General features: G+C 43.6%; 1 protein-coding gene across 3 annotated transcripts in view; it reads left to right on the top strand.

Annotated features, from left to right (window-relative positions):
- Positions 1 to 12,824, top strand: part of CPLANE1 (ciliogenesis and planar polarity effector complex subunit 1) — a 118,168-nt gene that overhangs the window by 42,642 nt on the left and 62,702 nt on the right. For all 3 annotated transcript variants that reach the window (XM_066378896.1, XM_066378907.1, XM_066378916.1), the window contains exons 21-29: positions 2,464 to 2,602; positions 3,251 to 3,360; positions 3,528 to 3,686; positions 3,805 to 3,913; positions 5,003 to 5,294; positions 6,606 to 7,530; positions 10,632 to 10,780; positions 11,334 to 11,497; positions 12,007 to 12,089. In XM_066378896.1, coding sequence (XP_066234993.1) covers positions 2,464 to 2,602; positions 3,251 to 3,360; positions 3,528 to 3,686; positions 3,805 to 3,913; positions 5,003 to 5,294; positions 6,606 to 7,530; positions 10,632 to 10,780; positions 11,334 to 11,497; positions 12,007 to 12,089 — 2,130 coding nt within the window. The remainder of the gene's footprint in view (positions 1 to 2,463; positions 2,603 to 3,250; positions 3,361 to 3,527; positions 3,687 to 3,804; positions 3,914 to 5,002; positions 5,295 to 6,605; positions 7,531 to 10,631; positions 10,781 to 11,333; positions 11,498 to 12,006; positions 12,090 to 12,824) is intronic.

The raw sequence follows: 12,824 nt of genomic DNA on the forward strand, positions 1-12,824 counted from the left end.
AGACTCCAGCATGCACCCGACCGGAATCCACCAGGCATGCCCACCAAGGGGCGATGCTCTGCCCCTCTGGGGCATTGCTCTGTTGCGACCAGAGCCATTCTAGCTCCTGAAGCAGAAGCCATGGAGCCATCCTCAGCGCCCGGGCCAACTTTGCTCCAATGGAGCGTCGGCTGCAGGAGGGGAAGAGAGAGACAGAGGAAGGAGAGGGGGCGGGGTGGAGAAGCAGATGGGCGCTTCTCCTCTGTGCCCTGGCCGGGAATCGAACCCAGTACTCCTGCACACCAGGCCAACGCTCTACCACTGAGCCAACTGGCCAGGGCCTATTTATACATTTCTTAAAAGCTTTAATTGACCAAAAAAAATAATAATACCTAGCTAAGTTTACTTAGAATGTAGACGTAGAAGTGAAGACAATAATAAAGAAACAAGAAAAGTCTGAGAAACATCTTATCATAGCCAAGAAGTTCCTAAGGAGGAATGATGTCTAAATGTAATGTGGTATTTTGGATGGGATTATAAAACGCAAAAAAGACATCAGGTACAAACTACAGAAATCTGAAGAAAGTATGGTTGTTAGTTAATGTATTAATATATTGGTTCATTAATTATAAAAAATGCACCACTGCCTGACCAGGCGGTGGCATAGTGGAAAGAGCGTTGGACTGGGATGCAGAGGACCCAGGTTTGAGACCCCGAGGTCGCCAGCTGGAGCGCGGGCTCATCTGGTTTGAGCAAAAGCCCACCAGCTTGAACCCAAGGTCCCTGGCTCCAACAGGGGGCTACTCGGTCTGCTGAAGGCCCGCGGTCAAGGCATGTATGAGAAAGCAATCAATGAACAACTAAGGTGTTGCAACGCGCAATGAAAAACTAATGATTGATGCTTCTCATCTCTCTTCGTTCCTGTCTGTCTGTCCCTGTCTATCCCTCTCTCTGACTCACTCTCTGTCTCTGTAAAAAAAATTAAATTAAATTAAATTAAAAATTAAAAATTAAAAAAAAAATGCACCACTGATGTAAGCTGTTGCTACTAGGGGAAACTGGATGGAAAACCCTGTACTACTATCTTTGCAATTTTCTATAGATCTAAAACTGTTCCAAAAAATTAACGTTTGTAAAAAAAAAAAAAAAAGGGTAGAATAACTACTTTTCTGATAGTATAAAAAAAAAGTCAGGAAAATGTGGGATAGCTGTCTTATAAAACATTTTTATGGAAACTTAAAAATATAAAAGTAAAAAGAATAGTATAATAAGCTTTCGTTTATCACCAGATTTGAACAGTTATCATCATTGCTTGAATATTGTTTAATCTTTCTTCACATTTTCTTTCTCTTCCCATGTGTATGCAAGTGAATGCATGCACTTTCAGGGTGGTCAAAAATAGATTGTGAGATGGGTCAGTGATTTTGGGTCATGTCTTACCCACTGTCATGTCCATCAGCTTTGTACTTAATTTAGCATTTATTGCCAATTCTTGCTAGAGTCCTTATTTTATTAGGTTTGCCAAATGGTGACTTTCTAGTTCTGTCATTTATGAATTTGATTTTCAAAAGTTATGTGTGTAGTTCTACCTTCGTTTTGTATTTGTTTTCAGGTACTTCACATTGTTTTGTTTTACTTTCTTTTTTTTTTTTTTTTCATTTTTCCGAAGCTGGAAACGGGAGGCAGTCAGACTCCTGCATGCGCCCAACCGGGATCCACCTGGCATGCCCACCAGGGGGCGATGTTCTGCCCATCTGGGGCGTCGCTCTGTTGCAACCAAAGCCATTCTAGCGCCTGAGGCAGAGGCCATGGAGCCATCCCCAGTGCCCGGGCCATCTTTGCTCCAATGGAGCCTCAGCTGCGGGAGGGGAAGAGAGAGACAGAGAGGAAGGAGAGGGGGAGGGGTGGAGAAGCAGATGGGCGCTTCTCCTGTCTGCCCTGGCTGGGAATCGAACCCGGGACTCCTGCACGCCAGGCTGATGCTCTACCGCTGAGCCAACCGGCCAGGGCCACATTGTTTTGTTTTAGATCAAAGATAGTTAAGCTTCTTTATTTTCTTCCTCGTGCCTTTGGAGAAAGGATAAAAAAACATTAAATTTGTTTATGCAGTTATAACTGAGTGACAAAAGGGTAATTTTTTTTTTTTTGTGGAATAACAAAAGCTTTATTTAGTACAGCACATCCCGCCCGGCGAGGTTCCCTGGCCCCGAGGAAAGATGGAGGCCAGGGAAGTTGCCGACAAGAGGGTAATTTGATTAAACATTTTTTATCTCTCATTTGAAATTGAGCCTAGTGGGTTTCTTGAATTAAATCCGTGAGCTAAGTTTCTGAGAACACGGATGATTTCAGGGCTGTTTTCTTACGTAGTCCAGGGACAGTGCTATGCTATCTATTCTCTGATTTCTCTGCTATTTGTTGCTTCATTGTTTCCTTAACAGTGGATTTATGCAACTGACAACATATTCTATCATTCTTTACTTTCAGATCCGAATGAAAGGGTCCCTCCCTTCCTTGAGTCCTTTCCCTCAGTCATTACTCAATTACTGCATAGGTGGCGTGGCATTCTTTCGACCTGGAGCAACTGGGGACAACAAGCCTGATGAAGTTTCCATTAAAGCATTAGGTTTGTTCAAAACGAGCTGCTTGCTTATAAATCAGGCCCAATATTAACAGTGATGTGGTTTCCATTTGATTTTGGGAAGTTTGCACACAACAGAATACTTGGGTGGCAATGTGAGAACCGCATATATTACCAGTGAAAAGATATCCAAGAGACATTAGGTGAGGAAAAAAAAATGGCATCATATGACTTTATATATACTTATGTATTCATATTGCTTTAAATAAAGAACACTGTTTGATATTGGAAATGGTTCTAGTGTTGAGAAATTTTAAACTTAAATGCCTATCTATGAGTGGTTTTTCAAATAACTGTACAGTACAGCTGTTTTATTGGCTTGACAAGTATCTACTATATACTATAAAGTTTAAAGCAAGTAAACTACTAGTAACTAGAGTAAATTATTTGCTTTTAGCAACATTTTCAATATTTTCATGCAACTGACATCCATGAAATTCTAGAGTTATATGCACAAAAATTCTGAAATGTTCTCCATGACTTTTATGTAAGGTGTTGATGATGAGCATATGTTTCTTTTCTAATCAACAAACTACATTTATTTTGGAAAAAAGCAACAAGCAGAGAGGGGAGGTTGCCATCCCAATGCACACGCTCATGCAGTCTTCTCTCCTGTTTGTGTTCCCGGTTTAGGTTGCTTCAGGGAGCTTTGCGCTCTGTGCTGGATGCTGCACGTCCGCGATAAGTTATCCCACAGTTGCCGGAGGTATCAGAAAGCAAGGGAAAACGTGGAGGGAAAGAAGGTATTTATTTACCTTGCAAAAGAACAAGAAAAATGAATGAAACTACTTGCTAAGTTGTTGCTTGATAGATTTTACTGTTTGTAGCAAATTTTTTCTTTTGAATTTGTTATTCTGGTCTGCCCATCCAAGGTGAAAAGGAAATGAGTTCTCTCACTGTCGTCTTGTAGGCACTCGAAGCGGAGTTTGATGCTTGCGTGGTGGAGCACGGCCTCAGCGCGGTGGACTGGGCGTGCCGCCTGCTGCCCTTCTCTCGCTTCTGGAACATCGAGGAGCTGGTCCAGGATCTGATTCTGAGCCTTCTCGGAGAACTGCCTCCAATCAGAAAGGTAATGCGACTGTAGGTGAAATGAACTCAATCAGAATCAAGACTTTAAAGGTTGTTTTTTTTTAATTGTAATTAAGAATGATGTTGCTCATCAAACTCACTTTTTAATTTTTCTAAAGGTAGCAGAGATTTTTGTGAAAGCATTTCCTAATCCTGAGGACATAAGGGTTCCTTTGAGAGAAAAATACCACTCTCTGCAGCAGAGGCTCAGGCACAGTGTCGTGAAAGGTATTGTCTGTCGTTTCCTTGGTATCTGATAAAATTGCTGAGGGTGCTCATGCTGTTTTGGAAGCTTTGCTTTCTTGGTGCTCACTCATCGCCCTTTTCCTGGGGGACAGGTGTGAGAAGGCCCTGCTGTTTAGTAACTGACCACAGACAAGTTGTTCAGCCTCTCTGAGCCTCATTTCCTCGTTTGTAAAATGACTATGAATACCAGCTCCATGAATGTGTATTGAAAGAGGATTAAACAAGATACAATATATAAAATGTGCATATAGTGCTTTGCATAATGTAGATATTATATTTAAAACGAATACTCTTTCTTTTATGCTTATTTATACTTCTGATTGTATCCTATACATTCAAGATGACCTTGCGGAAATTATTTTTTATTGTGGCAAAATATACATAATATAAAATTTACCATTTTAAGTGTACAGTTCAGTGGCATTAGATACCTGGACCAGATTGTGGCATTTTTAAAGAATTTAAACTACCCACATATTTAACACTACAATCTAGTATTTAAGTCGCTATATCCTGTGATTGCATATTATTGCATTAGTATTTGTACTTGTGATTTATATTTTTAAAGACTTTTTGACATCCTCTAAAGTGTCTTGTTTATGGATTTAAAATGGTTAAAATTTTTTTATAGGCAGCCTCGGAAAACTTGCGTTCTTATTGTTTCCCATTAGTCAAAGTCAGAAAGGAGTCCTTGTTGCCTTGGCTAAAATTATACTCATTTTCTCTTCTTTTCCACTCTGTGGGAATAGAAAAAAACATTAGGGTTTTTTTTTACAATTATCCTTCTGATTATTGAAATGGTTAAATTGCTTTCTAATTTTTCCTTTTCCAGGGTACACTTTCTAATAGTTTGGGTCCTGTCCTCTTTGTTCTTTTATGGACCTCCTCCAGCATCTGCAATTCTTCTTTATGGCTTTCGAATGAATGCTGATGAGAGCACAATCTGACAATGCGGAAATAAGGCTTAGTTGTCAGATTTTATGTCCCCAGCAGGGACCAGAATTGGATCCCCTGTGTCTTCAGTGGATGCATCTGAATGAACTGTAAAGCCTCTCGTTCTCGTCTTTCTAGGTCCCCAGACAGAGGAAATGATGTCGGTCATCATGCGTTCTATCCACAAGGTCAGGGTGAAAGCCCTAAAACGTGTGCAGAGAAATATCGGTTCTTTTGAGATGAATATATGGGAACCAGTCGAAGAGGAGAAACCAGCTGAGGTTCCAGGTTACGACAGGTTTTCCCTGGGGACTAGTTTGAGCAGGAGCACCCTCACAGACCTGGGGAACTCTCTGGTCCACAGTGATGCTGAGACCGTCTGCGAAGCTTTACCGGTCGAAGGAAAAAGCAGGACACATTTCTGTCAAAGGTACAGTTGAGATCTCTTAATGACAAGCATTCGATATTTTCATGCAGCTAATGAGCTGATTTCTAGTCCCAACAATCTCACTGATTGCACTGTTAATGTGAATAAGTGGTGCCCTGCCTACCCACAAGGGTGTTAGGGGTGTAAAATGAGACAGTAGATTTGAAAATCCATTAAAAATATTACAGAGATATGAAATAATTGTGTCACCTGCAAGTATATAATCAAATGTGTAGATTAAATTCTAGAGTTCACAGAGGACTTTTAGTTCTTTAGTCATCTTTAGACTTAAATAGTTTAGGATTATTGGGTTAGCTTTTTTTTTTTTTTTATGTTTCCAGGGAAGGAAATTGCACATTCATTTCCGAAACTTGCCCATAAATTGTTGAGCGATTCTTGCTTATCATTTAAACCTCTGTTTCTCTGCTTTAAGCAGATGTTTTTCTTTGCTATTCTGCTATGTGGAATGTAATGTATCCTTCTCATGACTGAAAGACTATATAATCTACCATAATCTTGCTTAAGTAATTTTCTACTCCAAACAAACATATATTTACATCGTATTATAAATGGTGTGCTTATTTTACCAAAGGACTTCTGGGTTAGCACAGGAACACTCCGGAAGCTGCTTAGTGCACCTCGTTAATAAGGAGAGACAGAGACATGATGATTTCAGCCCAGGTGCCCAACTGGACCTTTTATTTCTCTCTGAGGGAGCTTGGGGTCTGTATTCTGCCACAAAGACCATGTTGAAAGAAAAAAGATTTAAAAATAATTATGGTTGGCAGTTAAGTGCCTGCCCAGCAGGTTTAACAGCAGTGAAAATTGTTTAGAACATCCCACCTTGTGTGTGGTAAGGACCCCTGTGGGCAGTCTGGTTTGTTCGAGCACGTTGTGTGGGCACGGAAAGGGGCAGAGGCTGGAGGGAAACAGGAAACCACAGGCTAGCGTGTGCGTAGGTGCCCAGGGATTTTTACTGTGTCTGTAGTCTGAACTATTAGAGGACTTTTCTTTTTTCCCAGAAAAACACTCATGTTTTTTAATAGGGAAATTTCTGTGCGTACATTTTAATCTCCTTTAATGCCAATTGTCCCGTTTGATATTAACGTGTTTTGTTTTTTTTTTTTGATTCAGAATGTCCCGCTCTAGCGAACACTTAGAAATCATTTAGTCCAAACCCCTCATTTGAAAGATAGGTAATCACGCATTGAAAAAAGATATGTGAGTTAATCAGATTGTATTGTCAGTTCTAAGGCAAATTTTAATGATTAAATGATCTTTAATTTTGGCTTCTCAAATTTCGGTTTGCTGTAGAAATGCTCCTCATCAGAAGCAATTAACACTGAGGGCTAAGTCGCATGATGAGAAGAAAACGGGCGACCAGGAAGAAAACGCTGAAAGAAAAGCAGCGGAGGGAAAGTTACTGCAGAACACCCTCCCTGCAATAGGCTCGTGGGAATTCGAACGCGACGATGACGAGTATGTGAAGTTCCTGGATCTCTTCTTGAGTTACGTTCTCGAAAGAGACCTGCTTGGTGCCAAGGACCCTAGCATTCCGTTCCTGACCGGTTTTTCTGGACATCTTCGAGAACATGAGCTCAATCCCTTACTCTTTGATGTACATACAACGTTACAGCAACGTTGGGACGAAACCGGGCCCCAGCCCGTGTTCAGGGCCGGCTCCTGCTTTGTCGCCGCTCCGGAGTCACCGGAGCCGGACGAGCCGGACAAGCCGGACAAGCCGGAGAGCCGTGCGCTCTCTGTGATGGGGCCCGGTCACCCAGCGCTGGCACCTGCTCCGGAGAGCCCTGTGAACGAGGTTAACAGACAGGAAGGGAAGAGTGGGTTGTTTGGTTTAAAACAGAAGTCAATTTACAGAATACAAGGCGACAACAATACAGAGGAACCTTTTATCCAGAGATTGTCGAACCCAGTTCTGTGGGCTCCCAAGTCCAGTAAGAGGGGGTGCACGTTCAAAGCAGTCCAGAGCGGTGACATGAACCCTCGGGAGGAGCCCCCGCCAGCCCTGGGGGACACGCTGGGCAGTCTGGGGAGGCTGCTGCGGTGGATGGTCAGGTGGTCAGAGCGCAGGCTGCCCTGTGACCGTCCCATGGACGCCTCCTGTGGATACAGCCCCGTCCTTCGCGTGAGGACCTCTCCGGCGGCCATCCTTACCTCATTGTGGCTGTTGAAACAACCCTATTTTGCTACATATAAGACAAAAAATGCCACTCTTAAGGTAAGTACTTGAGTTATTTATTGCATACAAATGCGAATTCTCTCTTTAGATTTAAATAATATATTCTTCCAACTATTGAAGGATCCCTAAGAAACAAAGTTAATGACAAAATGGATTATAATCTGTACCACCTAATTTTTTTTCTTCAAGTGGTTCCTTTAATTCTTTTTTTTTTTTTTAAATTAATATTCTTTATTTATTTATTTACTTTTTTAGATTTTATTTATTCATTTTTATTAGAGAGAGAGGGGAGGGAGAAAGGGGGGAGAGATAGAGAGAGAACAGGGGGAGGAGCAGGAAGCATCAACTCCCATATGTGCCTTGACCAGGCAAGCCCAGGGTTTTGAACCGGCGACCTCAGCATTCCAGGTCGATGCTTTATCCACTGCGCCACCACAGGTCAGGCCGGTTCCTTTAATTCTTAAAAGTAATAATTAGAATAAAAGTACTTTCATAGAGGCTGTGGGGTTTTGAAGTTTTGCGTCCATTTATATAAAGTAATAAAAAAGAAGATAATTTTAAGTGATATTACAAGATCTGTTTCTGGAGATTTCCCTCGTTCATCTGTTCAGAGCGTGCTGCTTGTTTCCTCGTGTTCCGAGGCTCTGTGCCGGTTCCTGCACATGCGCTGGAATAGCACCTCTCCCCGGCTGCGCGTCACGGTCCAGGATAGGAGGCGCATTTATCAATCAGCCTGGCGTGAGCTTTTGGTTGTGGTTGTCTATGCCTCTTCCTTTGTTCTTAGTGGCTCCAATAGTTGAGAGTATATCAAGAGCCCTCGGGGTCCCATGGGGTGGCACACATTTATCACCAGATGCAGCCTGATTGGAAGCCGGACCCTCAGGCAGCACATGTCAGTGTATGTAGTGAAGGCCCCTCGGTGGAGGACCTGGCAGATAGTGTCTGCCGCTCCTATGGACTGGCTCCGGGTGGGTATCCACAGAGGGATGCTCTGGCACCACTAAGAACTGCTTTTTGTTTTCTACAGTCCTGTGGGCCCATGAAGGCAGGCCCCACTGGCTAGCAGAGACAGGTGGTCTGGGAAGCCATACCTCAGTCAGCAGCTGCAGAACCTGGCTGCCAGATGTGGGTACTGGCTCCTTCCAGGGAGATGCTGGCCACTTGGAGAGGGCGAGAGGGGGAAGGCAGGGGAGGTGTCCATCCGCACCCTTGGTCTCTCGGGAGGATCGGGGGCAGCCCCTAGGTGTGTGCTAAACTATCAGCCTGACCTTCAGGCGGCAGCTTTCAAAGTGTACAGGTGGGCTCCTTCCCAGGGCCCAGGACACACACCTGCTAAAAGTGCTTCTCCATTTCCCTATGGCCCTGTGGGTCTGGTGGATGCAAGCCTCGTTGACTTGCACAGATAGGTGTTTTGGAGTCCTGCTACCCAAGTGGGAGTCTTAAAAGTTGGGGTGCTAGCCTGACCGGGTGGTGGTGCAGTGAATGGAGCGTCGGACTGGGATGTGAAGGACCCAGGTTCGAGACCCCGAGGTCGCCAGCTTGAGCACGGGCTCGTCTGGTTTGAGCAAGGGTTCGCCGGCTTGGACCCGGGGTCACTGGCTCGAGCAGGGAGTTGCTCAGTCTGCTGAAGGCCCGTGATCAGGGCACATATGAGAGAGCAATCAGTGAGCAACTAGGGTGTCGCAATGCACAACAAAAAAGCTAATGATTGATGCTTCTCATCTCTCTGACTCTGTCTATCCCTCTCTCTGACTCTCTCTCTGTCTCTGAAAAAAAGAAAAGAAAAAAATAATAATAAAAGTTGGGGTGCTAAATGTGGGGCCCAAACCCTTTGTTCCTAGAGAGAAGCTGGGAGCAGGGCCCTGTGTCAGGGTGGGTGCATGGTGAGAGTCTGTTTCAGGGTGGGTGTTTTCTCACTCGCCTGGGGAATAGGACTCAGCTGGCGGCGTTCTGCGGCAGTCCCCGTGGTTGTAGTTGTACCTTAGTGTGTCTGGGGGGGGGGGCTCAGGAGCCTCTTGGTCACCCCCTCCTATTACTAAGTCTACATTTGTTCTGTTTTAAAGTACCCTCACACAAAAATAGTTTATTCTAAGATGAAGGATGTGAGAGTGTGTGGTTTATTTTTTTATGAGTTTTTTCTCTGCAGGTTTTTTTGGGGGGTCAGTTTCTGTTATCCTAAGGTGGTTTATAAGTTACTGTGATACACTGCTCACAAAAATTAGGGGATATTTCATCGCTTCATATTGATTTTGATATATCCCCTAATTTTTATAAGCAGTATATTTGTTGTCCCTGAAATTTTGTTTCTAGATGGAACATACCTGAGTGTCTAAGAGATACAAGAGTTATATTCATTGTATTAGCTGTATATGTTTTTGCCTACTGTGTCATTTTGAAATAGTTACTAAATGTCTATAATAGCAGAGAATCAAATGAAAGCAGCTTTGCATTTTTTATCACTAATGTTCTGTGTACTGAAAACATTGGTGCCATGTCTTACAAAATTGTAAGGCTGATTTCTTGTGAATACTACTTAGGTTTGTGTTTGACCAGCTGGAATAAAGACTTGATCATTGCTTCAGCAGCAGAGCTCTAGTTGTAGCTGTGCATTCTATGCTTGGCAATGGAATGAGACACTTAGCCAGGAGAAGTTCTGTAGGTTGTGTTGACAATGTAAAGACATAATGAAAACTGTGGGGTTCGGCCCTGGCCGGTTGGCTCAGCGGTAGAGCGTCGGCCTGGCGTGCGGGGGACCCGGGTTCGATTCCCGGCCAGGGCACATAGGAGAAGCGCCCATTTGCTTCTCCACCCCCCCCTCCTTCCTCTCTGTCTCTCTCTTCCCCTCCCGCAGCCAAGGCTCCATTGGAGCAAAGATGGCCTGGGCGCTGGGGATGGCTCCTTGGCCTCTGCCCCAGGCGCTAGAGTAGCTCTGGTCACGGCAGAGCGACGCCCCGGAGGGGCAGAGCATCGCCCCCTGGTGGGCGTGCCGGGTGGATCCCAGTCGGGCGCATGTGGGAGTCTGTCTGACTGTCTCTCCCCGTTTCCAGCTTCAGAAAAATACAAAAAAAAAACCCCAAAATACAAAAAGAGACTGTGGGGTTCAACAGTGAAATCTAAATGATACCAATGGCTTGTTTCAGGTGCAGGAGCATCCTTGCACCGCGTCTCGCAGGGGACCTGGTGTCCAGAGTGACTGCAGGGCAGGTGCTGGCTGCTCAGTGGCCCGGGCCACTCCAGGCAGGACCGAGGAGACACAGGATCTCAGCGAATCTGTCCAGAGTATCATGAAGTAAGCTGCCGTTTACAGCCTTTCTTGCAGAGGGCAATGCCTTGTTTGATGTTTGGCTAAAAGGGAAGGACTAAAAACCCTGGAAAGTTAAAGGAATAAGCATTTCTTTGAACTAGAGACGCAGGGAGTGAGCACTGTCTGAAGTGTTTTAACAGTTTGTTGCAGGTGATGTTTCTTCCTTGTTCGTCTAGCTTTTATCTTCTGAGAGAGGAGCTAATTCATCCTGAGAGATCCTTTTATTACTAATTAACCAATATAGTCACATACTGATTAATTGATAATATTAATCGATTCCCAGTGTCAGAGGAAGCCGAACCAATCCTTTCATCCATTTTTACATAGGAGGCAATGCTATGAGTAATCTATTAAAGTCAATCATTAAACAACCTTTTATTGAGCTTCTGCTGTGGACCAGGCATTGTTAAAAAACAAAAGACTGCATAATTATAAAAACTAAATTTGTTCTTTTTTTGATAAACAGAATTGATTGAAATCAAGCTCTTTGTTTCCAAGAATGAGTCATAATTTTAGCTGCTTTATTTTTGTATAATAGAATGCCAACTGAAGCCAGAACTGAAATCAGAGAAACCAATGAAGGGATTGTTGCTGTCGCTGATGAGACTGGAAAGGAATGTATAGAGAGTGATGAGGCTCCTTTGGGGGTAGAAACATTTACACAGGAGAAGGAAATGGATGCAAACTCATCAGACCATGAAGGTCAGTTCATTTGGCTACTCTTTTTGTTTGGCTCTCCTTATTAATTTGAAGTTGGTGAATAATCATCCATAGTAACTTATTTCGACTTATATCTAAATTAGTATGTGCGTAATAGCCTAAAACCAAAAATTAAAACAATTCAATATTTATGCAATGTTGAGCATATTAACTCATAACCCGGATTGGAGTTATAGGCCTTTTGCTTTGTTTGTGTCATTGCTGTGGGTCTCTTTTCTCCTGGGAACTTTCTCTCAGCAGTCTTCCCTAAAACAGAGGCTCGGTGCTTTCTGTGGAGTTGTGCTCACGGGAGGCCCCTCGCAGCTTAGCTCAGGGTCACTGGGAGGAGTGGGACTATTTATTGCCAGGTGTTTTTATAAAAATGTGTCTGTAAGGAGAGTGAAAAATCTCTCTGCCATTATATGTTTTCCTGTAATATTCCTGAACCATCTAAAAAGTAAAATGATTTTTGTTTTCAAATGGTCCACTTTCTCTTCCTTGTTTCCCTGCAGAAGATGCCAGGGAACCTGTTGGAAGGCTCAGAAGTCCCGGGACCGCCGTTTGTGCACGGGCATTGCCATGGCCTTTGGAAGACGTAAGTCAGTACGTGGTGGAGCCAGTTGTTTAAATTATACTTGTGTTTTTTTATTCAGTGCGTCCGACCAAGGTTGTTACCTCTTACAAGCACACCGTGGGCAGTAGGTTTACCAGCATTTTTCTCTCACTGAGGTTCTGTTATTAGTAAGATGTCTTCTAATTTCTGGCCAGGGAATTTTCATTTCATCAGCTGTTGTAGCACATTAATATAACCAAGAGTGATGAAGGTGTTCTTGATTCAAAATGTATACAGCTGTCTGACCAGGCAGTGGCACAGTGGATAGAGCATCGGACTGGGACGCAGAGGATCCAAGTTCAAAACTCCAAGATCGCCAGCTTGAGCGTGGGCTCATCTGGTTTGAGCAAGGCTTACCAGCTTGAGACCAAGGTCGCTGACTTGAGCAAGGGGGTCACTTGGTCTGCTGTAGCCTTTCGGTCAAGGCACATATGAGAAAGCAATCAATGAGCAACTAAGGAGACTAAGGTGCCGCAACAAAGAATTGATGCTTCTCATCTTTCTCCCTTCCTCTCTATGTCCTCATCTGTCCCTCTCTCTTTCTCTCTATCCCTGTCACACAAAAAAAACCCACAAAAAATAAAAATAAAATAAAAACAAAATGTATACATCAGCTGTGCGTGCACAGCTGTGTGTGCAGTGCTTGCACATATGTGCACTTTTATGTGCTGTGTTTTTTCAAAACTGTGTACACTGGGTTTTCAGGTGGAATGCAGA

This window comes from Saccopteryx leptura, chromosome 1 (assembly GCF_036850995.1).
Source record: "Saccopteryx leptura isolate mSacLep1 chromosome 1, mSacLep1_pri_phased_curated, whole genome shotgun sequence".
NCBI classification, from domain to species: Eukaryota; Metazoa; Chordata; class Mammalia; order Chiroptera; family Emballonuridae; genus Saccopteryx; species Saccopteryx leptura.